At 44.9% G+C, this 27624-nt stretch overlaps 1 protein-coding gene across 1 annotated transcript; it reads right to left on the reverse strand.

Moving 5' to 3' along the window:
• Positions 1 to 110: 110 nt before the first annotated feature.
• On the reverse strand, positions 111 to 26653 carry LOC135921368 (putative phospholipase B-like 2). The gene is made up of 12 exons (XM_065455705.1): positions 26424 to 26653; positions 21035 to 21242; positions 19630 to 19876; positions 15248 to 15348; positions 13182 to 13399; positions 10948 to 11039; positions 9948 to 10105; positions 8770 to 8862; positions 5644 to 5715; positions 4690 to 4842; positions 2374 to 2533; positions 111 to 349 (listed from the first exon to the last, which is right to left on the reverse strand). Exons 2-12 carry the CDS (start codon positions 21223 to 21225, stop codon positions 167 to 169), a joined length of 1668 nt encoding a protein of 555 aa, XP_065311777.1. The 5' UTR covers positions 21226 to 21242; positions 26424 to 26653; the 3' UTR covers positions 111 to 166.
• Positions 26654 to 27624: the final 971 nt, after the last annotated feature.

Genomic DNA, 27624 nt, shown 5'->3' on the forward strand with positions numbered 1-27624 from the left:
GAAAGCCTGTCCTACTGTCATCACCACACAGCTGAGATCACCCTACCCTTTGTTACAATGTTTTCGTGTTTGAAAGTGACAAAGCAATAAAAAACAAGCGAAATACCAAATTTTGGTTCATAGGTCGTTTCTTTATTTAGCCCATGTGCGTTACTTGCCTCCGTGGTCAGTTGTTATCGCTTGCAGAGCGCCACTGATGAGTGAAAGGTGTGAATTTCCAGAGGTCCGGTTGACCCTCGTGTCGGTCCTTGAGTCCAGATGTGCTCCATTGAAAAGGGGGCACCTGGTCCCAGGTGGGGCCGCCCACAGCCGTGAACTCCAGACTTGTGAACAGGCTCGAGTTGGTCAGCTGTGGCGTGTATTGCATGATACGTTAAAGGAAGAGATAAAAGAAAAGAAAATAAGGGCTCGAAGTTGTCACACTCTTTGACTGAGTCTGCAAGAAAATTATTCCTGTCATAATGTCAGTTTGTGCCAACGTAATCTCCATTTGTATTAAAAGCGGTCCAAACTGAGCAGCAACCAGATATTTACGTCTATATTCCGTTACCTATCCCGATTGTGATGACCGCATTTAACTAATAATAATGCAGCCACCATGTCAGAATGGCAATAACATTCTCGTTATAAATTATGCGCGAAAAAAAAAGACACAAGGTAAAGAACAATAAGGACATGGCGTTCTCGCTACTGCAGAAATATTTCGGTGCTACCGCCAGTGTTTCATATTGGAAAGGACGCCGTCCCACGTGCTAACAAAGATATGCAGCACACGTTCGATATCTGCATGATCATCAACACAATGAAAAGCAGCAAATATACATGATGAACGTTGCCGATATTGACCGCTAGGATTAGAAACATCTTAGAAATTTATTTTTCTCTCAGTTAAATCGACGTATGACTGACACCTGACTGACACCTGACTGGTATATTTGGAGATGCCTCCATAATTTCTGGAGAGTTTGCTGTTGGGGTAGTTGATACATGATGTTAGGATTTGTTGTCTTATATTTAGAGCTGTTTTCGTTCCTAATTCCATGATTTCGCGACTCACTTGATTAGCATTCTTAAACAAACTTTTATTTCAAACAACAAAAAACACTTACAAAACCGGCAGTGTTGGCCTAGGTAAGAATACGCATTATTTTTAACAGACACCACATGCTCTTTCAAACGTACATTGATGGATCTGCCAGTCTGCCCATTATTTAGCCCCAAGAAAATGCGCAAGAAAATAAATATTTCGTTACTAGAGAGAGCGCAGCTCCCTTGTTGATCGTTACCTTTCGACCTTGTTCTTTTGTGCATATGTATAAATGAATTAGTGCGGATTTTTCTAATTTGTCAAAACGTGTTGATGGACTATTTGTTTCGTTATGGCAGCAAATGGCACCTAAATACACGATGGACGAGAAAGGGAACCGAGACAATCTCAAGGTGAACTGACAACCAATTCAGTTGTAAGCGCGCCTTGTGATCGTCTTGCTGTATTTTTTTTTTCTTTGTGCTTTTTCACACCCGGTTTGCTGCCTAACTTGCAGTCATTATGTAACGTTATAACCCCAAGTGCGAGGTCACTGCGTCGAGAGTGGGCCATGGTCGATGTATACCGATGAAAGCACGTGCAGTCAGTGAGCGTTAAAGACTGCTAAACATTTATTTGAAGCCTCCACTGGAGATTTCCTATCCTCTGCATTGCTTCGCATGTCAAAGTCTACCAATGAATCGAATATTACGGAAACATAACTGAAAAATTCTGCGCCCAATACTGCAGGGTAAGTAAGCAATATTTATCTTAGTGCAGGCATGGTGCGGAAAAAGAGTTGTCCGGGACAGTGGCAATCGCGCCTGTCATGTGACAAATAAAAGCCTGATAGCACGTGCCGCCATGCATATACGATAAACAATACTAACGATAAAATTTTGTCAGAATTATTTTAGGATAGCTCAAGCAACATCCATCCAATCACCGTTCAATATGCATGGAAACAATGACGATTGCTGATTGAGATTTAAATACAGGAGCCCCGCTCCGAGTGTCTCACAGACAACACGACAATCTAGCTGCTGCCAAGGAGTGAGATCCGTGGCAGTGATGCCCAGCTAGTCACAGCCTCTTATCAACCGCGCCTCTTGAAACAAATGTACTACCTGTCACAAAATTTATTAGGTCGTTCAACTCGAAAGCGGCACGAACGATTGCCTTACGTCAAAGCTGTACTTCACGACACTGGCATTATTTAAGAATGCGGAGGCCTCGGGACTTCTATAAGTCCTTACGCGCATAAATTGGAGCACAACTGGAGATCACAACGCTTTCACCTGGTAGTGTTTACGGCAGGTCGTATATTTTATGCCGTATTTCCGTACCTTCATGTCCGTGGAACCGTGACCTCGGTGGCCAAGTGCCGCAAAGGGGTATATGCCGTCGGGGGGATTCAGGTCGCTCCGCGCCGAGATGGCGTTCTCAGCGCTGTACGGCGGCGTGCAGTTGCAGCGCGACAGTGGGTCGTTTTGGTAGTCATTGTACCTGAGTAAAAGGACAAAGCAGGAGACATTTTGACCGACGTTCGTTGCCGGGTCGATCAGTCCTGAAGTGCAGGCTTGCCTGAATCGCGCAGGAGGTCGGGTGAGACCTCGAAGCCTGACAACTACGGCGTCATTAGGTTAGTGCTGCATGAGCATCGAAAGACGCTAACACACTGAATCGCAGGTTTATTGCAAGCTGACGGGAAAGAAAAATGAAATTTAGTAAAGCAATGAAGGGGGCTAGTTGGTGAACGTTCATGGTTATATTGCGCTCAGTTTTACACAGACGATATTAAGAAAGGACAGGACGTGGACGGATGTAGCGCAAACTACCAACTGTTTAATAATGTTAAATAACGCGCTTATATACAAGGAGATATGGCGCGAGGAGGGGGGGGGGTACAAAAGATATGACAAGTTCACGGAATGTGATAATAGTTCGGGTCAGGCATACATGGTTCACTGGCACCCGTTCGCCCTGGCAAACTCAACCTCAGCTTTGATAAGCGCGATGGACGGAGTGCTTACGCACATTTCTTTTTCTTTTGCTATTAACATTATTTAACATTATTTAACATTATTAAACAGTTGGTTAACATTATTAACATTATTTAACATTATTAAACAGTTGGTAGTTTGCGCTACATCCGTCCACGTCCTGTCCTTTCTTAATATCGTCTGTGTAAAACTGAGCGCAATATAACCATGAAGAAAAATGAAAGATAGACAATCTGACTAATGTGCATGAATAAAAATAAAAAACTTACGAAACAGGAAAACGGCAAACTTCAGCGATCCCTTCAGCTCTGAACTCATTTGCTTGTACAGCAAGGGATTGGGGGGGGGGGGGAGGGGGGAGTATTTAGTTAAGGTCCGCCGCTGATTTGCAGGAGTTGTTTTATGAGCGAGAATGAGACTACCAGAAGACCTCTGCCTTCTCGCTCACACAGCTCCTGCCAGTCGGTGGTTACCAAAATGGACCGTCCACTATAAGTTGACAGTTACAAAATAAAGCCACCCTCGTCATTCTCTTATAGTGAAGGGCATAATTCTATTTTCGCTTGCCTGTTTTTCTTTCTCAGATAATGTCCTTCGCCCTCAAATATGTAAGTGGTTCAGTTGAATGAAGAGGCGGAGGATCTATGTTAACATGATAGATATCAGGTCTCCAGCGTGGCGTAATTGTGCTCGAATGCTAAGCGCATGCATATATATATAGCGCACAGTGCAATACTACGGTGTATTTGAATGTGCATGGCTTGAAACACGTTTGTCTTTGCACAAAGATCACAACACATACGCAGAGGTTTCGCATCTCGTGATCAGCTAATAAATGCAGTGACACATACATAAGGTAGAAAAGCTGGCAGCGAGAATTATCCTCGCAAGTTCACAACTCATTGTCTTTATCCTGATTTTCTCTCCTATTTTACGCTGGCACTTAGTCCTCCTCACCCACAAAGAGAAATGTCAGCACTTCAAACGGGCGCACTTCGCTTTATGGTCGACTGATTTTCGCTACACACTGCAAATAGTATCACCATGGAGCTCCGCCGCCTCCGTAGTTTAATTGGTAGAGCATCGCACACGTTATCTCGCGTATAGTTGTCTAGGACGTTGCGTGTGAGTAATTGATCGTTGCTGCCTTTGTGTTTTTGAAGAGTGATGCTGCCACTCTAGCTGTCATGAAGCAGTTATGTTTCCACTTTTCTTGCCGCTCATAAGCAATTTTCTCACGTACCATTCCCGTGAACTTCAGAACTTCAGGCTTCGAAAGCTTCATATGGGCGTCGCGATTTTGGCAGTCACTGGTGGCAAAGCTTATTTTTTTATCTACGGCATTCATTGCTTACTTCTTTTTAGAAAACTGGAATTTATCGAAAATGATGCTCTCATTAAATGTAGAGTTCGATAAAAAAACAGTTAATTTCCCGTATCTCTTTCTTGTTTTCTTCGTTGTTCCGGTAGCTTGTTACGCTTGTTGCTAACTATAGGGCCCCTCAGTTCCCCTACATTTATGAAAATTAATCCCAGCAACACAACCTTTAACAGACAGTTCAAGCTGGTATGTCCGAATCTTCAATTCTTGGCACACGAAACGTCCACGGAACTCTGAACACACTCGGTTAATTTTCGGCAGTTAGCTTTCACTCTCACCTCATGAGCTTTATCATGGAGTCCATGTCTTGCACCTTGCCGTGGTCTCGCTTGAATATGAGTGCCCGCGGGGTCCTGTCATAGGTGAACCAGTCACCGAACTTTTCCACCTGCTTCTGGGAGCCACTCATATTGAAGATGAACTCGGACGAACTGCATTAGAGAGATCAGCGTACCAGAAATTCAGAAAAGGCAAACGCTGAGTGTTTATATCTATTCAATACCATTCGCAAACCTAAGAGCAACCAAGTAAAATGACGGTTCCAAATTGGGTTCACGATCTGTAGACACCGTTTAACGCAGTACATATTGTGGAAAAGACACTTTTACATGTCAGGATTCAGAATGTCGGAACAGAAGCAAGTATATAGGCAGAGCAGAGCGCAGAAACGCGGATGAAGGTGGGACACGTAGATGGGACTGTGCCCGTCGTGCGTACTTGTCTCTTCTTTGTCCATGCTTTTGTGCGCTGTCCTTGCTATACTTACTTATTGATTCAGCTAGCCCAAAACAAAGTCTTTTATTTGAGCACAAGCATTGCCCCTTTGTCCCGGACTCAACACTTTCTATATAATTACGTAGAAGCGGACTGTACCCAACGTATGAGTCAGAAATACATTTCTGCACATCACCTCAGCGAGAAACATCTCCCATGTTCTGGGTTTCTGAAATGGCTATTTTACACCCTATACGTGGCCGGCAGATTGCGACACGCCGCAAGAACAACTTTCCGTGCAGAAAATGTTGAACTAACCATTACAGGCTAGAATCACGCTAATTTCACGCTGAATCGGCGCGTGAGATAACAACATTTCGCATTTCAAGGTTCACATAAACGAATACAACGGTGTTTTTACAATTAAACATTTCTCAATTGTTATTGTGCAAGACAGCAGCGGCAGTCGCTTCATCTGAACGCGATGTTTGAGAACAGCAGGATGGCACAGTACTTACGGTACATTGTAGCTGGGCCAGTACGACTGGTTCCGAAGGACGTGGGTAGCGTCCGTGATGTTGACGTAGTGGCTGCGTGTTCAAGCAAAGATATAAGCAAACCAAAAGAAACATTACACTATCCGCTAACTGATAAACGTAGAAAATTCGCTGAAAATTCAGCGAAATCTTTTCTTTTAGTGCCTTACAGTACATTTTTTTTATTCAACTTTGTACTTTGTTCCAAGCGTTTTCGTTGGTCTCTTGTCGCATTCTTATATTCAAGATAACTCTGCTGAGCCTAAGTTACTCGCTGTGCTTTATCTGTTGGAGCTGTGGACGCGCTAAGAGATTTGCCACACGAGTCGTAACCACCTTTGGCAACATGTTCATCACGTAAATTGGAGGAAATTGTGATATTGCAGAAACTGGACATGGCCGTCACACAATACACCACAAATCACTTACGCTTGCGCCAGCCGACCGGGTGCATTGGTTGCAACCACATCATGACCTTGTCGACGAATGCTGTGCGAGATCCCCGACATCGGCCATTTTTGTTCTTCAATCTGCGGTTGTCTCTATTCGATACGGGATAGGCCTCATCACCTGCTGTCGCTTCTTTAACCAAGTACATTTCTCTATCGTAAAGCGGAACTGCCTTCTCCTAATTTTTATCCCCTTCCCGCCTGCCTTGTGCTCAGATTTCTTCATGGCCATGCTACGGTTTGTGACCGTATTGAACCAATGTGATCGACGGCCTCATCAGCAGCTTGAGATGCCAGGCGATCGCCACTTTTTTCCGCGATATACCAAGTAGGCCTCTTTATTTAGAAATCATTGCTTCGCGGTAAGATTGATTGGCAGGTAGAATTTGAGGGGTGATTTCCTTCGTGCGCAAGCAATCGAGGACACATACAGCGATGTAGGTTTGAAACCATCTCTCCGTATGTAAGTGGAAATTTTTGTGCGAGTGTGTAACTTAAACTCCTTACTTCCATATATGCACTATGGCACTGCAACAACAAAAAATACGTACATAGTGAGTTCAGTAATGTGTTATATATTTACGACTCTTTCTATTTTTGTTGTACACCATATACACCACATAGGAAACTTGTCATTAGTATTTCATTTATTTATTTATTTATTTTATTGTACCCTCAAGACCGAAGTATTACAGAGGGGACTGGGTAAAAAAATATACACAAATAAATAAACAAAGCAGCAATAAACAACAAATGTGGTTAGTTAATTGCATCCGGGAGTAATGATGTCTGATAATGCCGAACGAAACTTTGAGTTGTCCTTGATTGCGACAACTGCGCCGGGAAGGTGGTTCCATTCCTGAGAGGTCTTAGGAATGAATGATTCGTTACAGGTTCTGGTGCGGCACTGAATGATTCCAACCTTGTGGCTATGGTCGATGCGAGAGGAAATGTAGGTAGGAGGTGATATTAGATTATCGCGTAGGTACGAATTGTGGAAATATAGTTTATGAAATAAAGCAAGGCGAAAGCACTTACGCCGGGCTGAGAGAGGAGCAAGCAGCAAAGAGTTTTTCATGGCAGTTACGCTTGATTACGGCTGTAGTTGCTATGAATGAAACGTACGGCATTGTTTTGGATTAGTTCGAGTGATTGAGTAAGGGTTTCGAGGTGCGGGTCCCAGATGGATGAAGCGTACTCCATTTTACTCCTAATAAGTGTTTTGTATAGAATTAATTTTAATGATGTAGGAGCAGAAGAAAAGTTTCGGCGAAGATAACCTAGCATGCGATTAGTATTGTTAATTACGTTATCGATGTGCAACGACCAGGAAAGTGATGAGGTTATGTGGACGCCTAGGTATTTATACGAGGTTACGACCTCCAGGGGAGTGTCATTAAGGTAATAGTTCGGTGGAGGAATATGGCTGCGAGTTACACGCATACATTTACATTTACTTACGTTAAGTTGCATTAACCATACGTCACACCAGTTAGAGATAGCGTTTATATCGTCTTGTAAGAATTTGTTATCAGATTTGTCCGAGATTTCACGGAGGATAACACAGTCATCTGCGAAAAGGTAAATCTTAGAACAAACGTCAATGGGTAAGTCGTTAATGTAAATTAAAAAAAGAAGAGGGCCTATAACAGATCCTTGGGGCACACCAGAGTCTACAGGATTAGATGAGGACATATGATTTTCAACCACAACATACTGTGACCGATTAAAAAGAAAATGTTCAAGCCATGCAAACAGGTGAGGATCAAGATTAAGTTTACTAAGTTTAAATAGAAGTAATTTATGGCACACTTTGTCGAAGGCCTTGGCGAAATCAAAGAAAACACAGTCTGCGAAAGAACCTTTGTCGAGAATAAGATGAAGGCTGTGAGTAAAAGAAAGAAGTTGGGTTTCACATGACAAGTTTTTTCGGAAACCATGTTGTGCTTTTGTAGAAAATGAATTATTGTGTAAGTGCTTAGCTAAATGTGAGTACAGAATATGTTCAAGAACCTTGCAAGGAATGCTTGTGAGGGAAATGGGGCGGTAGTTGAGTGGCGAATGTTCGCTACCGGACTTATGAAGTGGGACCACCTTCCCGACCTTCCAATCTGTAGGTAGCCGATGGGTATCTAAGGTATGATGGGTATCTAAGGTACGATGGGTATCGATGGGTATTGAATGAAATAAACTATGCAACCGCCTATTCTATATACCACAGCTAACAAATTATATTCTATGTTTGAATGTTAATAATGTTCAATGCCTTATGCAGTCCTGTGTGAAATGCGGGCACGAGGCTACACTCGATATGGGGCAGATGATGATGATAGAGTGATGATGATGATTGCAGTGGCACATAACCACTCGAGAGGATTGCCCAAGAGTCGGGCGGATTTCACAAACGTATTAGAGGTACAAATTAGGAAATATATAACCATAATAAATAAGCGAAAGGATAGAAATTTAGGGATATACTTAATTTGTCAATTTTCGTTTCCACCACACGTCAGCAAACGTATCAAAATGCACCACTCGTAACTTCTTTCACTTCGATAACATTTGACGCCGTTCCTACTCGAGTAACTGACGAGCAAGTTTTTGCTCAAAAATACAAGTGGCATGTGCCCGCGTGAGCGTGGCGTGTCACGGCACTCACGGTAGCTGTTCCAGCACGTAGAGAAGACCATCAGGCAGTGGCTCGCCCGGCTTGAACTTCTTGTAGTCCACTACCATCCACTGGTTGTTGTACCTGCAATGTGGTCCGAAATTGAACAATAGGCGAAGGAAAAGTTGATGACATCATGCTGTCTTTGCGTCATTACTGCACTATCTACCGTCCTATTTCTTCTTTCATTTATTCGTCTTCAGGAGGGATTACGCACAGTTATTTGGGGCAATTTATAACATTTTCAAAGTGTGTCGACTTCAAACATAAACAATTCAGTTCAACTTCTTTGTCTTGCGTTTCACTGACTTCTTTTGAAAGCCGCTATCTACGCCGATGCTAAGGGCCACCAAAGCAGCCATTGCCACTCCCTGCTTTACAACAGACCTGCCGTGGCTGCTTAGTGACTACGGTGTTGGGCTGCTAAGCACGAGGTCGCGGGATTGAATTCCAGCCATGGCGGTCGCATTTCGATGGGGGGCGAAATGCGAGAGCACCGCTGTACTTGCATTAGGTGCACGGTAAATAAACCCTCGTGGACCAAATTAATTTAGAGTCGCCCACTACGGCGTGCCTCATAATCAAATCATGGGTTTGGTGCGTAAAACCCTATAGTTCTTTCTTTTATAGAAGAAATGGGATGGCTTAAGAACATGCCAGCCAACTGGACTCTTCACTGCATGGCTTCAGTATAATGCGGCGCACGACAAAGTATGCATCGTTTTGACCACAACGAACTACCTAGACACGAACAAGTTTAAAGCAGAAGACAAAAAAAAACAGCGGGGGGGGGGGGGGGGTGCAAAGTTCACGCTCATATACGCTTACACAAGCATGTATTAAAACTTAAGCAGACACAGTAAATATCATTTATGTCCTTATTCCTGTGATTCAAGATACATGTAACAGATTGACTACAATATGGTAATGTGGTTATTATTAAGCGCATGCGTCTCCGCATATATCCCGATCTCAAACGATTAGCTTCAACCCGCTGACCGTGTCTGTCAAGGCCAATCTTCACAGATGTGTCTTGCGGCTGGCAAAAGCCACTGCAAACCGCGCAGCCTGCTTCTCCTGTTTCAGGTGCGTTTGATGTGGTTAGGTTGGTTAGGTTAGGTTAAATTAGTTTAGGTTGTATTAAAATGAGGGAAGCATACTGTACTCACGTGCCACTGTTGTGCTCTGCAAACAGTTCACTCCACTCCTTGCCGGTGGTCGCCAGTCGGTTGGCCACTATATTTCGCACGAACTCCAAGTTTGTCTGAGGTGTGATGTACTGGTAGAGGTCGGGATTGCCATTGCCGATAGTTGTTTCCATGGTGGCCTAGAAAATGGTATTGCATCCCCACTTGCAGTCTTCCCCGTCGTCTCGTTTCACATGATTTCAAACACAATGAAACTGAGCTACCTTTAGGTTCTCATTTGTAGCACATGGAAACCTTTCTGTTTGTTTATTGGTTGGTTGTGTTGGTTGGCTTAATCTGTATAGAAGGCACATTGACCTCTTATCGGCTGAATCTGTTGCGTGACGAATATTATTAAAATTACCATTAGAGATACTTGCATGCGAGGCTACAACATCCATAATTATACTCGTACCATTGACTACACCGGATCAGACTGGCAGACTGATTTAAAGGAAACTTAAATGGACATCAAGCACAAACCTCTATAGTATCCACAATGTTCTTCGGCTTGAACAAACTCACATTTCGCCGTTGAACCATCGCGCATCTTATGGCAGTCTGTGACATAGTATTGCTGTGATGGCGACTTCAATTTATCCAGTTGAATGAATGCACCCACACGAGTTTCTTGGAGTGTTCACCTTCATTGGAACCACTGTGCGCACACCATTCCTTTCTCAATCAGGAATGATGGCACGCTGGCGTAGTTTTTTACTGGGTAAACGCACATAACGTCATAATCGGAATCATTTTTTCTTTATTCTTAAGCGTCCCGCCCAAATTTATGAGCTCTGATTCGGCATGTCGAGAAATTGCGACAACGGGGTGGAAGTAGTTACCGTCTGGCTATATCAAAGGCCACTTATTTTAGGAGCGAAGCCGTCCCCGTGTCAGGGAAGTCAGAGCAGTCAGAAAATTGGTTCTGCGCCATCCCCTAGACATTGCACGTTGGATAAGGGCAAATGTGGGCCGTGCTTACCAGCCCCGACGAAATCAGGTAGAAGTCATCGCCGGAGAATATCCTTCCGGGTGCGGAGGAGAATGTGAGCGTGTGGCCGGGGATGAGCTCAGCTGGAAAGGAGAGAAGCGCACGCTCACGACTTCAGTGGACACAGCGTAGACGAGTGTAGGCATGAAGGCGATGCAAGTGGCCGCTTGCTTTCCACCATTCCGTTTAATTTCTGAGGGCTCTAGTAGTCCAAGTCTCTGGCACCAAGGTCGTGTTTCATATAACAACACTAGTTATATTAGCAATAATCGTAATAATAGTGAATGATCCTATGTATTCCCGTTCAATGATAACAAAGATTCACGGCCAGACCTAAGCAGGCAGTGATAGCGAGTGGCTGTACAAGGCAGGCATTTCAAGGATTGGAAGTTTGAATGTGGTTGGTTTTACAACGATTCGATGTGCATGCGTTTTGTGCGATGTGTATGCCGCTCTCCGCGCTCGATGAATGAAACGATAACGTTCGACCACATTACTAACTGAATCAGGACGGTAACGAGATAACGTATTTAGCGGTGTGCCAGTGGAAGTCTAGCAGTAGAAAGAAATTTAAAAAAAGGTTGAAATGAATATCATGACGTAAGACGACCGCCGTCTCGCCTTCATCTTGAGCTATCGCACAACCCTTTACGAGATAACGCAGTCATCAGCTTTGCACTCTCTCTTGCCCAGACAGTGTTGCTTTTTGTTGGATTGAACAACGCAAGTCCTGGTCACTGCACGTAGTTGCTCCACGTGAGTGATATTCGGCTCCATAGTGCTTCTATATTCAGATATTCTGCTCTTCCCCAATTCTGTGTTAGTTACAGAGGTAGTAGTAGTAGTAGTAGTAGTAGTAGTAGTAGTAGTAGTAGTAGTAGTAGTAGTAGTAGTAGTAGTAGTAGCAATAGTAGTAGTAGTAGTAGTAGTAGTAGCAGTAGTAGTAGTAGTAGTAGTAGTAGTAGTAGTAGTAGTAGTAGTAGTAGTAGTAGTAGTAGTAGTAGTAGTAGTAGTACGAAACCTCATTCAAACATTAATGTATAAGGTACCGTTTAGAGAAAGCTGGTCTTTCTTCTTGACCCGCCAGTGAGTAGACTCCTCAGTCGAGGAGTCCAGCAACAGTAGCCGCCAGCTCCACCAGCCAGTTTGTTTTGCGGGCTAGAGCCAAACAGTGATGTTGTCCACTGGTCTAGGGTAGGATTAGAAAGGATACTAGGGCACTGCTATCATTCAAGCACAAATGTTGACGTCAAGTAAAAGTTTTTAATTAGCATTTCGGACTCTGTTGACAGGTCTGCTTTTTCTTTACATTGAATTCTCCGCTCTAGCAAAAAATGCTTTGCTTTTGTTGAACTGTGATCATGTAACTTGTCAAGCTGCACGTGCTACTATTAGAGTGCCCCGTACAAGCGGCTCTATTTCGGATACCTCTTGAATGAAAAGTCTCCAAATTATATAATGGCACCACCATTCACAATGCTAGCTATTGGGTCTATGGTAACAGAAATATAATACGAGCCCACACATCAAAGTCAAACATTTATCTCTCAGTCGCGCATTTTCCAGTTCTAATATAGTAGAAAACGGTATAGTGATAAACACGTGGATGTGGAGAGAGTAGGGCAGAAAATACCTCGGTTATGTCTCTTCTCTATGCTCTGCATCACGTCTGTTTAAAGCATGTTAAACACACACAAAAAGTGTCCGAGGTCACAACGCTCATTTCAATAAAACATGTTGTCGTGCTTCTGTTCAGAAAAAAGAGCATCACGCATAAAGTCAAAAGCCTGGCCCTTAGCTAGCGTTTTTACTTGGCATGTTCCCTTTACACTAGATGAGGCGTTGCGTGCGCAATTTTACAGGTGTATAAATCGTGCTTCAGGCTATTACGGTCCCCCAGACGTCGCTCTAGCAACACTCAGCGCTTCGCGGGCTCAACCACCAGGCAAAACAATAGGTTGTCTTTTCGTCACAGTCAATGAAATCATCATCATTATGTATACCCAACATCAGCTAGCTCATGCTCGCTGCAGTCTGAACGCCTCTCTCAACGATCTCCGAGCACACCCTCGCCCTCTTATAAAGCGTCCGCTCATAATGTCCCACACCTGCAAATCTACTAACCACATAGATTGCTGATATAGCTGATGTTGAGAGGAATAAGACGAATAAGCAGGACCCCCCCCCCCCACACACTCCCTCCCACCTCGTCAGTCTGTACTCACTCGATTCAAATGTCTTGTGGAAGCGCAGCGAGTACTTCTTGAGTATCCGGAGCATGCTGGCGTAGGTGGACCAGGTGACCTGGGAGAAGTAGAGGTCCCTGTTGCCGGGCAACACCTTGACCAGCGCAGAGCAGGAGCCGGAGCCAAGCACCTTGCGGCCTACGCGGCGCTTCAGGGCGCCCTCCAGGTCTTCCAAGTCGCCATCCGCGTTCAGGAAGCTGGCGACAAAGGCATTCAGATGTTTTGTTGTTGTTATATTTTTAGCATATGCGAACAAAGAAAGCGTTCCGGGGGATGTATTGTGAAGCTTTCCTAGGTGGTAACACATGATCAATAGTGAAAATAGTAGGGGTAGCTGATTGGGCGAGGCGGTACTGGCTCATTTTTGAAAATACACGTAGTACGAGCGACAAGACAGAAACACAAGACGCATTATTAATTTATTCATGCCGTCAGTCATTGAACATTAAATTGTGATGTATATGGTCCCAAAGTAACTCGATGGCCGTGCAAGCAGCCGTATCACGGGCTTCCCCATTAATTGTCACTACCTGGGCATCTTTGATGGGCATCTGTGATCTAAATATCTAAGTGCACGAACGTTTTTACTTTCCACCTCTATCGTAACAAAACCGCCGTGGCCGAGTAGCGATTCCGTGACCTCGCGCTCAGCAGCACGATGAAATAGCCATTGAGACATCGCTGTGGGATTCATTCATTCATTCATTAACTCCAAAGCTACAAGTCAACACCGGGAGCATGAAAGCGTATGGAGTCGCGGGCCACACATGATTTATGTTCCAGTGACTTTATTTCACGTCTTCTTAATAATCCTCGTGCACGGTAGCTTTTCAATGGAACCTACGAGGTAGCGCTCAATGGCGTATACTCTGATGTGACTGCCTCTACAAGTACTTCATAGCACTCTTACACTATGTAACATGGTACCCGAGGAAGCATTCGAAATACGCTTAAATTTTGCTGTTTCCTGCTGGTGCACCGTATTCTTTTGCAGTCTTTCCTTCGTTTGATTATAACGCAGGCAAGTTGATCGCTCTGATTGATTTTGGTTTTCCCGGGAAGAAGGGTGGCTTGAAGCTCTGCGCTATAGCCGAAACCTCAGCATACAAAATGGCGCAAACTCCCGGAAAGCCGACAAACATCGCGTCGACATCAGTGGCTAATGAAGGTGACTGCACACGCACAATGAAATATGGTGCAGCGGCCTGGCCAACCTTGATTATGAATACAGTGCAGTGGACGCACGCCGGTCTGAAAACGGTCAGACCGAATATTCCGGGTATATATCGACGTCACAGGACCCCGAAAGAACGGGGTGGTCGCCGCTTGTGCCTAGATCGCTGACGAATCAGGCATACACAAAAAAATGGCTTTCAGCGCGCGCATTTCTGCTGACAACGCCCATTTACAGAACCATTCGGGGCCATTTCATTTGTCAGCGAGAAGACCTAGTTACACTAGGAGTTCTACTGCGAGGTACTTAGTGCGTGTGTGTTTCTGAGGCTTTATGTGCCAAAACTATGATTGGATAACGCACGCCGTAGTGCATGACTCCAGATTAATTCTGACCACCAAATTATCGTTAACGTGCCCCAAATGAACGGAACACGAGCGCTTTTTGCATTCCGCCCCCATCAAATGCGACCGCCGCGGTCGGGATTTGATCCCGTAACCTCGTGTTTAGCATTGCAAAACCATAGCCGCTAAGGCACCGCGTAGGATGTACTTAGTTCCAATGCTCCCTTCAGAGGGAGCGCCTGCTTCATAACTCGACCAATAAATGGTCGTCTCCAATTACGTAAGTCCAAAACCTGCAAACATTTGATGGTAAGTGGATACAGCTGTGTGAATGGTTATCGTGAATACTAATGCTGCGTGTCGTAACACATTGGTAAAACACGGTACTTTGTTGTCTGTAGTGCGGAACTAACGCGGTAAACCGAATGACGTACGAGCTATCGCTTGTTGAAGACTTACTGGCTCCAAAACATGAGTTGCAATCAGCTCACCACAAAACGCGTTCTCGCCAAAGGAGGCACACTCACAGCAAGTCGGTGGCGTTGACGTACGACCAGCTCGGGAAGTACTGAGTGTGTCCTCTCCGAGCGTCGTCCAGTCCTGCCATCTGATTGAGAATCAGGTCGACCTGTAACAGTGTGCGGCAAAAGTGGGCGAAGAGTTACCTACCTACTAGACTTACCTGCAATCACCGCGGGAACTGATTATCCGAATTATCGTCGTCCCCTACATAATCATCATCACGACCATCACCATTAATATACTTAAATGTAGTATCTTACGGTTCTAAATGAGACGGATAGAATTGGATAGTGCCTTGTGATTCGACCCATCTCGGTCTGTTTTTGAGCACGCTATCTGTCGCATGGATTGCGGCTGCAATCGTTATTATCTCGGTCCTGCGCGAGTTTGGCATGTCTATAGGTTTCCAGTGTGTTTCTTACGTGTTAGCGTCACTGCTTGCGAGTCAATTTCGCTGTCTTTCTTGCCTGTCACTCCACAGTAACGCAACTGGAAGTACGCCATACCATGTCTCCACATAAACTTCACCCTGCCCGACTAACAGCAACTTTAGTTCGAAATGAGCGCTTGTGTCGAAGTTTCCAACTTTTGAGCAAACTTCGTATGTGCTCGTCTTCGTTTCTTTTCTTTTTCTTTTTTTTGTGCACAGATACCCGCGGATATGAAGTGCAGTTACAAATTTTCCCAAACCAAACCCTATAATGTTTTTAGAGCTGACGAAAAAGGAAACGCGGGCATGCCAGTTTCAGAAAGCAACATTTTATGCTTTCAGAGCCGCGCAATTACCACGCTTTGTCCTCTTCACAGATCTCAAACGAGTTTTTCTACAGACATGCTCGCTACAGTGAGCAGAAGGCCATTTTTGTAGACGGATTTGGGTTGAATTCTGACCATTCAGTCATTACACACCCAGATGTCGAAACGAACCTTTCTTTGGTTCAATTCGGCTTCAGCTCCGGAACGGGAAAATGTAACAGTTGGAACGGGCTATTTTATTAACAGCAGTATTATTTTATTCTCTTGAATTGTCACGCGGCGTAACTTCATACCAGCTCAAAAACGCTTGAGAATGATTCAGTAAAAAATTTGATTTCTACTCATTTTTTTCGCCAACTACTTGATTTAGGAGCGTGGCGATGTGTTGTTTGAAAGAAGCAACATTTATGTTTTCTTGTGCAAAAGGATAACATTAATTTGCTGCAGATGTACAAGCTTTTTTTTAATTCCCATTCATTTTTATTATCGTACGGGTGCTTCAAGCTCATTCAGTCGCATTTGTTGACCACCTGTAACAAACAACCGACTCTGCATTATAAGCTCGGTCATATAGCGAAGAGCACAACCTCTTCGCAGTAAATTACGGCTATAAATCAACGAACCACTTCGTAGCGATACTAAAATAAGCACTTCCAGTACGCGTTCAGCTATTACCCCATCAAGCCAAATTGTTTTTTCTTCTACAGTGCTTCGTTAAACATTATTGCCTTTGTGCTGATCCATTGGAGATGCCGACGCTGCCGTCGCTGTCACGTTTACGGTAGCCCGACGAAAGCCTCACATCGTCCGTGACAAGGGGAACAAGATCGGGAAGAATTCTGCCGTAAAACTGCACTGCTCAGGTCGCTTTACTTCTTGGTGGCGTTAGTTGGGCCTTAGTTGTCTGTTGGGACGTTTATACAACCGCTATAGTAGAGATTCGCTCACGAATCGTCCAACGTGGTACTACCATTGAGTGCCGCGATATTGAACGCATGGCTTATACCGTCCAAGCACCGCACAAACTTCCTGAAATAGTTACAAGCAACGGCTATATTGGATCTTTGAGTCGACGTTTCAGCACCCTGCACGAGCAAGTTGATGTTTATCTCAAGCAAAGACGCTCGATAACCAATTAATGATCGCGGAACGAGCAACGGTACTAAATATGAGAGGCGTAACGTTAAAGGAAACAGCGGTGTGGATTAGAGAGGAAACGCGGGTATCCCATATTCTAATGAACATTAGGTGGAAGTAATTAAAATGGGTAGCCTATATAATTGCGTAGGGCAGATAATCGGTGGTCCATTGGAGTTGCAGAATGGATACCAAGAGAAGCGGTGCGCAATCGCGGATGGCAAAAGAAAGAACGATAAGGCGTGATGAAATTATAAAATTTACAGGCGTACGATGGGGTCAGCTTGCCCGTCAATAACCGGCTCACAACCATCTCATAAACCGCGGATGGCTGCTTTCATAAGGACACACTGTACACGACAGACACGGTGCCTAAAAAAACCAAGTCCAATGAAATAAAGGAGACCATTGCATTCGTTCTTCTAGGTAATATGCATTATTTCGAAGATCTCGATCGTATTTGTATGTGAACACTTGGAATGTCATTTGAATTGAACATTTGAATGCATGTCTTACAGTCTGTATATCGTATCTTGTATTGTATCCGTAGGACACTGTAGTGCATGTGCATATTTCTTTTGTATCTGGCTTTCTTGTATGAATGTATAAGTAACATCCCTCCCTGTTATGACCCTCAACTGAGGGTTGAAAGTATTTCTAAATAAATAAATAAATAAATAATGATGAAAGATATTGCGCCCTCAATTAACTCTCATAGACCTGCATGGCAAACCTGAGAGGCAACCCACGTGCGCCACATGCAACATCGATGAGACGGAATGCACAAAACAGTATGAATATCTGCAAGCGACAGGAAAAACATTACCTTTGTTCTGTGAAGCTAGATGGGATTTGCATATTTTAAATCTTCATTCTTCATAGTTGGAACACCCTGCATACGGACTCTTTGAAAGATGATCTACTGTGAATTTGTTCACTATCTGAATTCGTTCACGCGAATTTGAATTATTATTGTATGTCCTTTTTATTCCCTGTGTGCAATGTTCTACTTTGTTTTACTCTTTATGCAGTGACTTTACACAGACTGTTTTGGTAACGCATGCTTTCAGTAGGCATTCGCATGTAGACCATGCGCTGACTATGCATATCGTGTAGCAGGCTACGCCTGATGTGAATGGTGGTGTATTTCCCCGCTATTTTTCCTTTCAACCTTTTTAATCCTTTTCGCTTTGTCACTGTGGTTTATCTTGCGCGATTGGCTTGGCGGCCCTTCGGTAGAATATTTTTATATGTTGTCATTACTTAATAAGCAACAATGACGAAGAAAAGCCGAAGCACATCAGATATAAACTCAGAGCTTGGAACGCATCTGGTATCTGGTTCATGGATCCTATATCCGATCATTTTGCCTTGACAAGAATGAATGTATGGGAATTACACTGGCGAAATAAGGATTGTGATTGGTCATGGAGGTGCAAAGAGAACTCGCCTGCTAAGAACATGGTGGCATTGCAACGTTGAGGAAGTATTTAAAACCAAGAACCTCAGATAGCTACGGTATAATGACTGGGCAGATCAGAACCAACTCTCATGAAAGCAGAAATTAAACGTAGCTGTTAGAATTTATTTTTCGTCACAGTTCATACAGGAATGTGGAAATTGTGCTGTGGGAAGCCTTAGAAAATAGAGCACCGTATTTGAGGCTTGCAACAACATGCCAAACTTCCGTGCTGTGGAACCGCTAGAGTGCCCGCCCTCCTTCAGCGAGACACTTACGGTGTCCCTTTACAACAAGTGCACCTTCCCCTTCCTCCTTTTGCCAAACATCACTGCACAAGAAATGCACCCTCTAACTACAGTGCTATGCACAACAGAAGAAACAGCATCGCCCGAATTGCCCCTCCCCCCCCCCCAATCTCCCTGTTTCTCTTCTTTTGAAGAAATGGCAACATTATTATATCCCTATTGGTAAAGCATATGTGCGCGATCCTATAACCCCGTTCCTACATAAACCCATACGATCATATGTAGTTATGGTGCAGGGCATCTAGAATTTTCCTATTCGGATTTCAACAACACAAGTTCTACTCAAGTGCTTCAGCGGTAAATGGCTGCCAACAAATTAACAAGATGAATTCTCACAAGACACCAGAATCCACAACGCATGCGCCATACGAGGGCTCTGTTCCTTTGACCCGTGTGTTACTGTGATCTCCATTCTTGCGGTCCACGGGGCTTCACGACAGACTCTAAGAATGCCGCCCCCTACCGCTCTGTAGTGTACGCGCTTTGTTCGTGCTTGTCTCCCTTTCTTTCTATCTCCCCCTTCTACTCTGTTTCTCTTTTTATCCCTCTTAACCCTTCCCACTGCGCAGGGTAGCCAACCGGAACTACCTCTGGTTAAGCTCCCTGACTTTCTCTGCATTATTTTCTCTCTCTCTCTCCATGCAACAGTTCCCTCGCGACCGGAACCCTCTGCCAACTTGTCAACAGCATATAGACGACAAACGCAACTGTGACAGAGATGACTTACCTGATGCCAGTAGGGGCTCGAAGATCGGTACTGGGCAGCCTGTTCGTTCATGTGGCGCACGTTGTCGTTGAAAAATTGGTAGAGCTTTTTGCAGTACGCCGTTTCGTTCGTGCAGTAGTCGGCCCATTGGTTATCGAAGTGCATTCGGATTAGGTCTCTGGTGAGGTAGCCTTCCAGAAACCCCGCGGCGTAGGCCTGGTACTCGTCTGGTAACTTCTCGTTGGTGTATATCTCCAGGAAGCCGAATCTACGAAAATGCCAAAGTGAGGAGGGAGAAAAATGTGATTCGCAGATGTAGGAACACCGTATTTGTTAAACAGAAATAAATCCTGCTTTCTTTGGACTGAGTTGTCTACTACTTCTGGGAATAGAAACATTCATACAGCTTAGACTTCATCTCTAAATATGGGGTTTCCGAGCACGACGAAAATTATCTGGACAGTTGAGATTAATGGCGCTCATTAAGCTGAATTACGACAAATATTTCAGGTTGTTTGCTTCCCATTCGGGCTGTCAGTGACACTTCAAGCGTCTCTAGCCTTCAGTGATCAAGTGCGCCCATTGTTGTTGAATTATGGAGGTTTACGCACCAAAACAACAGCCTGATTATGCGGCGCAGTGGCAGCTCCCGCATTAATTTCTACTACCTGGATTATTTAATGTGAACCTAATTTTAAGTACTCGAGCGTTTCTGCATTTCGCCCTATCAAAATACGGCTGCCGCGCACGAAATAAAACCGAATACTTCGAGATAAGCAGTGTGATAGCATAGCCATTGGGATGATGTAGCGGGTGTACACAGCTAGTGGAAGCGGAAACCTCTGAAGGCCTGTTATACATTACCCTGACTGGCATAACGTAAAAAGAACGTAAAAGGTAACGTAACGTAAGAACCCCTGAAGGCTCCGGCCTAGAAAAGGGCAAATTAATTCATTCACATTGCTAGTATCTTTAGGCACCAGATAGTGTGTGCACCATGGTGTGCTGATACCTGCAAGTTTTCTCGAAGCATCTTGCCCCTGGTGAGCTCGAATGAAATCAGTGACGCTGCCAGTATTTTTACGCTTCAGTCAAATGTGTATGTCCGTGGTGCGTGCGTCATGACATTCTCACCCTCAGTTTCCGCTATCGGGCCACAGTTTGCGTATCGAAATTAACACCCTCCAACGAAGCCGGCATATTTATTTCTATCCTGGGTAAATCTGCAGCTGACTCTGTTCATGGTTAGGCGCTACATATGACTTGTGGGTCGGTCACTTATCTATTTAGTTTTCGAGCCGGAATTCAATACTTCATCCTGCACACTAGGGGAGCAGAAAATGTTATGCGAATTTAGCAAACGTTTGCAAATGCATGTATGTCCTTGATTTTTTTTACTGTTTTCTTTTTTCGTTGTGCGTCGTACCCGGTTTCGTTGATGGCATTCTGGAACGACCCCCAAGCGACAACGTCGTCGGTGTCACTGGGGCGGCGTCCGGTCTTGATCTCGAAGGAGGGCGGCACCGCGGTAAGGGTGACCCAGGCGTCGATGCCTGAGCTCACATGGCACAGGGCTCCCACCAGGGCGAGCATCAACAGAATCTTAGTGCTCCCCATGGTTTCAGTCGCAATGCCTGCAGAGGAAGCACGGAAAAAAAGGTTTAAGATACCTCTGTTTCTTCCGAAGGGTCAAGCATTATTAACAATAAGCAGCTATCTATTTACTTATTTATTCATTTATTTTCATACCTTCAGGGTCAGTATGCCGTTACAGATACAGACAGGAGACGGCAGGTGTGTGTTAGATGCTGGAGGAATAGTAAACTAAGAACATTATCACGCAAAAAGCACAAACCTAATCACAATACTAAGTAAAACATCTAGCACACCGAAAAAGTACTCTAACCAGAAGTAAATGTTGAGTAAATATAAATCGCGCAACGTAATTTCCAAGTGCACCTTTAAACAAAAATATATCTGAAATTGTTACAATGCAACGGGGCGTACTGTTCCATTCTGCCCCCTTCATTCCGACACCTTGTGCGCACCGAAGTTTCTGAGACGGGAGCTTGACAGCGATGTGTACCGCAGTTTATTTCATGTAGTCTTCGCGTCGTCTGTCGCCGCTATCATGACATTTAATTGTCACGAAAAGCTGACAAACAACAAGAGTTTGTATGCCCCCATCAACGATTCGGTATTACCCGCTATGGGTGATGGCGCTGGTCATGCGGCGAAAGCAGTATTCTTCATACACCCTTAAGGGCATCACGATGTTTACCGTCTAGTTTTTCTGTAAAATTACTGCACATATCAGACGTCAGCAGCTTTACACACGCAGCCACTAATTTATTGCAGTAGTAGGCGCCTCGTGCGGAAGCCGCCGCCCTGGCTTTACAAAATCAAAAGTTAGTCCTAGATGTGTGGAATCTGATGGATTCTCAGCGTTTCTTGCTTCGAAAATTTCGAACCTGCAGTGCCGGTATGCTAATGCGAATACCCTTCAGTGTCGTTCCGGGAGCTTATCGAAAGTTTGCATGAGTACTTATTAATGTGTAAGTATTATTTGCTGAGTACCCCAACAAAATTTGTCTGTCACGCGAGAAGCGTATTGCCTTGTACCGGCACAATATTGCTTAATTTGCGGATTTAAGACATTTATACATTATCATAGTGTAAATGTAGATGATTGGTTACGTTATCAATGGTAAGGAACAACTAAAACAACAACAAAAGTTTATCTGAGGGTAAATCGTTCTCGTCAGACGGCCCTAGAAAGCTTGCTTTCGCACATTACGGCTGCGTGTGCAAACTGCTGCGGGCTTGCTGAGTATAAAAATAAGGATAACTGATTGGTACATCTTATAATAGTATAGTAATAATATTATTAATAAATTATTGGTGACGTTAAAAAAATCGTGACATCGCCGTCGCCATGTCCAGGTCATAAAAAATATAAGAACGAGCTCCAGCTTGCACTAGTGGTGCAAGGAAGGAGTCAATAGCGGAGCTTCTGTTCGCCTAGCTTTTAAGTGGCTTGCCTAAGTTGTTTCTAGGTTTTGCGAAGTTATGCTAGGTTTTCCTAAGTTCTTGTCTCGGTGGGCTTGACGCTGGAAGTTTTCGAGTAGTCGCAGACCATGATCGCTCTCCCGGCGACGTCGAGCGTTCAGGCGCCGACTCTCGCGTTCCCCTGGAGAGAAACTCGGGATCCTCGACTTGGCGCCGCCTCTTCTCAGCCGCAGCTTCGGCGCGGTGTTCCGGATCAGCTCGGCGGCGATGCATCGCTTGTCGCTTGGCAGAATGGCACTCTTCCTGGCAAGCCGCTTCTTCTTGGGGCGTCCGCTCTTTCTCCGGTCTTCCCGTGGCAGCAGCACATACGCATGGAGTAGAGGAGGCGAGAGGCGTGTCGCCGCGCCGGCTGTTCCGAGCTTTTACTCACCTGTGACGTCACGACACCAGCCTACGTGCAGGGGTCAATGGTCTCACAGGAAGTTGCTAGGCAACGCGAGGCGCCGCAAAGCTGTACCCGGCAGGCGCAGGAGGAAAATTATAGGTCTGGATGAGCATGGCTCATCCTTTGCCATATTGGCACGAACAGCCAGGACGAGCACAGTTCGTGCTTCGTAGAGGGGTCGAATGTGGTCAAATAACGCTTGTGTGTGCAATTCTGTTGCAACCTTCATCTTATGCTGCGTGCAACCTCATGCAATGCTTACGTTCATCCACCACAAGAAATGGTCCTTGCTTTTATATTAGGCATTTTTTTTTACATTTCTGCATTACACCGCTCACGAGCCCTGCCAAAATAAAAGGACTGAACCATGCAGTGACGTCGCCAGGACGAATGCGAGCCATGACGATTGTTGCGGGAATAATACTGATCCCAGGTGTACGTGCAAACAATTACGATGCATATGTATTTGCATGTAAGGGTTCTGTTCATTTTTGTGTCACGTTGGCGCATACCGTCCACCATCGGCACATACCGAACTGAGAAACATCGCGCAATTTGAGTAACAGGTTGGTGTGCAATGAAGGTATCTCTGATCCGCCATTGTTGGTTCAGATTTTATGTAGCAATGTTATTGTTGTTGTTTTTCACGCCGAACAGAGGTGTGCTTGGTCGCACTACTTTGGGGGTGAGCGTACAAGAGTGATGTAAGCCTGTTGACTGGTGCTGGCCTTCGGCGCACATATATAGCCTTTATATTTATACCTACAAACATTTCCGCAGAGAGAGCCACAGAGAGAGAGAGAGAGAGGTACACGGGATGGGAATGGCAGGAAAGTAACCCGAAAATATTCTGGTTTGCTACCGCAAAAATACTCAATGACCCACAGACAGCAGCCACGTCAAGCTGATTAAATTAGGCAAAGCTTCGTTACAGTCCTAATGCCAGAAGTCTGCTGCAAATGTAGCCATGAAGCGCTTGTGAGGTGCAAATTCAGTTTCACTTTCTCAACCAGATCTCAACCAGATTACAGTACCATAAGCAGGCTTCTAAAGTACAGCTACCAGGAATCAAGGTGTTTACTTTCCACTTTCTTTTATAAGCACTAATCTATACAGAAGAATAGTACGCAGCCTTAAAAAGACGTTGCTTAAAAGACGTATCAAGTCGTATCCAGATATTTTTCACACCGCTGACTTTCCCGTGATGGGTTATGGAAACACACATCTAGCGTCGCTGCAGTAAAAGGCGCAATTTTTCACTACTGTTGCGGAATGAAATAATGCGTTGTGCTACTTGCGTGCATGCCTGCGCGCTTGAACTATTGAGCGTGGGTGTAGGCGATCTTGATCGCGCCGCCGGTACGTAAAGCATGCATCAATCACCGAGTTTCCTGCTATTACATGCCTGCACCCTCTCTGCGAGAAATTTGCTTTTCTTTTTTTGCCTCAGCAGCGGGGAGTAACTCTACAACAGAAGCAGTAACCGTTCCACGATGAACTTCTTTGTGATTTTAGTTCTTTTGTTTTACCTTTTTTCTTGTTTTTTTTTTTACTTTCGGGCTTGGCAAGGCATATTCCAGCGTGCGAACAAGCACGTTTATCATCCAATAAGCAGATAATTACGGCATCACCTCTGACATGTAATGTCAACCGCCTCGCCATCTGTGTATGGGTGACGGGTTCGTTTTCCTTCTGGCTCAACTAAAGGCATCGCTTTTGTAACGCAGTACTTATAAACATCAGTGCAAAAAGCAATGCTGTTTTTCCCGCGGAGTTCCCTTACACTGTTTGCGCCAAATGACGAGAGCTCAGGCCGGTGTAATCTCAGGGTCGTTTTCTCTCGAATCGATTCCTCTCTTATCGTCGACAGCTGAACCATTGTGATAGCCGCTCAAGTGACGGTCCACGTTAAGAAAGGGTATGGGTATAGAATTCTTACAGCGCACCGGAACTATATTAGCAATGTCAGCGCAGCAGAAACAACTTCATTTTCTCGGCGACGCTTAAATGAAACTTCAGACGTCAGCCAATGCGGAATAACGATTGCTAAATTATTAGCCTGGTGCACGCCTAATAACATCATTAGCATTCTGAGATTCATGTTGAAATTGCGGAATTGATGTTCATCACAGGTCAAGAAACATGGACTTCTAGAATAGTTTAGCACCAGTTTCGAAATATTCCTACCATGGCAGTCAAAGAAGTTAGAGTCCAAATAAAGCACTCTAAAATATCTTCCCTCTCGCATTGCGAGACCAAGGTAAGTAGAATTGATTTTATAACCGCGTTTGTACGCAGTGGAGTATCCAGGAGAAGGGGGGAGGGGAGGACGTGCCCCCTTATCGAGAAATGTCTGTGTTAGTATGTGGCCGCCCAGCCTTCTCTGTCGCTTTCCTCCTCCCCCTTTCTTCCTGTCCCCAGTGGAAACATGGAAACATGGTTCTCGTTCACTCAAAACATTTTCTGGATACGCCACTGTTTCCACTGGTACAAAGTTCTCGTAACCGGCACTTGGACGAAGCCACTAAAAAAACTCATATGGACCAGCATGAATTTTCCCTCCGCTGTGAAGCTTTCGTTATGAAAAACCCGTGCGGAGTTTCCTTCGTAGCTTCTTGCTACATTCATCATCATCATCAGCCTGGTTACGCCCACTGCAGAGCCAAGGCCTCTCCCATACTTCTCCAACATTCGAGCGGGCGACAATTTTTTTCTTTTCATCACACTTCCTTTACTCTGTGGGATTTCGTAGGACTCATTTGTCTCAACAGGTACCAGGTCTCCACAATATTAGCAAGTGGATATGGCTTCAGTTCCGTAATTTCAACATGCACCATGAGTATGCGAATAAAAGGTTATTTCCTATGTCGTGGCTAGTTATTCAATTATTATTGCAGGCTTCCTGGTGACCATGTCGCCAGTAATGCGTTGCCGTGAAAGCGATGTCACTATCGCCACTACACCGCCTACAAATATTTTTCTCTTCTCCTTTAAAGCACATGGCATACAGCCGGCGAGTAAACCACTCATTACGATTTTTTTCCTAAACTAAAGAGAGCTTCCTTCGTTCCGTGAGAAATATTGGCGTGGTAAAAATATTTAATGCAACAAGAACGGGGCCAATAAGTTCAACAAGTCCGCAATTGGGGCGACTGTGCCAGCGACAACTGCGACTCCATTGCCAAAGCCACTACGCCAAGTTGAACGAAGAACCTCTGTCAGCCATTGGGGCTTTGAATCGGAGCTTTATTTAACAACACTCGTTTCGCATTCATACATCTTAGGATTTCACACTGAAAATATGACTGCAGACATACAGCAATCCGCGCTCCAGTATTATTCTGCATGGAAGTTTACTCACCTAATGACGACACGATGCTTAGCGTCTCTGTGAAAAGCCAGCAAGGTTCTTCGCACCTTTTGCCGCACGCGACGTAGTACACGCCCACCGGTTGTCCGTGCCTCGCTGTTGTGCTGCCCACCGCCTCTGTCCACGAGCGCGACTCAGATACTCAGCGGTCGGAGATGTCGGCCGCGTTGCGAAACCTGAAACCTCACCGCTCGAGCTTATATCAGGCAACTCCTGACCGCGGAATCCGTGGCTTGGCCGCCACCACGTGCTGCTTTCCCAGCAGATAGGATAAGCGGTCCACTCGACGCCGATGAAAACAAAAGGCGGGACCGTCGAGATTACGGACCTCCTCCCTTCGCGTATCGGTGAGCCCGCTTATCGAAGGTGCCCCGATGAAAAGACTACATGCGCTTCCTCAAGGCGTAAAAGGCTGCCTTCGTGACAGGTGTTGCCTAGTTTCATCACAAATGCGCGTAGCGACCCACATCCACGAAAAAGTGATAAGAATGTGTGCACTGTCTTGCCTACTTCCCGTAACAAGCCCACTTGGCATCAGCGTCGGCGACGATAAAGGATAGTTTAGTAGAACTTGTTGTTGGGCGAGTTGGTAGATATTAGCGAACATTGTCTTTGTGGTTCGTTTGCTCGCGCAGTTAAACAATGTTCGATGTTAAAGGAGCTGGCCATCATTGTCTGTCTGTCTGTCTGTCTGTCTGTCTGTCTGTCTGTCTGTCTGTCTGTCTGTCTGTCTGTCTGTCTGTCTGTCTGTCTGTCTGTCTGTCTGTCTGTCTGTCTGTTCTGTCTGTCTGTCTGTCTGTCTGTCCGTCCGTCCGTCCGTCCGTCTGTCTGTCTGTGATTGGTAAGGAAGCGTAAGATAAAGTACGGGTGCACAAATATTCGCAATTTCAAACACAAATTCAATAGTCCTTCTTTTTTCGATTCTTACTTGATTTCAGGAATTCACCAGTCCTAATTGATGAAATGCTCGTGTCTGTATCACACCCATCGTGGTTGCTTAGCGACTTTGGCGTCCGGCTGCTAAGCGCGAGGTCGCGATATTGAATGCCGGCCACGGCGGCCGCATTTCGATGGGAGCAAAATGCTAAAACGTCCGTGTACTTGGATTTAGGTTCACTTCAAAAACCCTAGGTGGTCCAAATTTCTGGAGTCCCCCCACTACGACACGCCTCATAATGGGAAAGTGGTCTTG

Source organism: Dermacentor albipictus, chromosome 8 (assembly GCF_038994185.2).
Source record: "Dermacentor albipictus isolate Rhodes 1998 colony chromosome 8, USDA_Dalb.pri_finalv2, whole genome shotgun sequence".
NCBI classification, from domain to species: domain Eukaryota; kingdom Metazoa; phylum Arthropoda; class Arachnida; order Ixodida; family Ixodidae; genus Dermacentor; species Dermacentor albipictus.

What these genes read in the sequence shown, in the direction of transcription:
- LOC135921368 (XM_065455705.1), bottom strand. Translation starts at nt 21,225, where the DNA reads ATGGGGAGCACTAAGATTCTGTTGATGCTCGCCCTGGTGGGAGCCCTG. An exon ending in ACCTGATTTCGTCGGGGCTG is followed by an intron (nt 10,106 to 10,947) that starts GTAAGCACGGCC and finishes ACCATTTTCTAG; the next exon opens with GCCACCATGGAAACAACTAT. An exon ending in TACGTGCTGGAACAGCTACC is followed by an intron (nt 5,716 to 8,769) that starts GTGAGTGCCGTG and finishes TTGAACACGCAG; the next exon opens with CCACTACGTCAACATCACGG.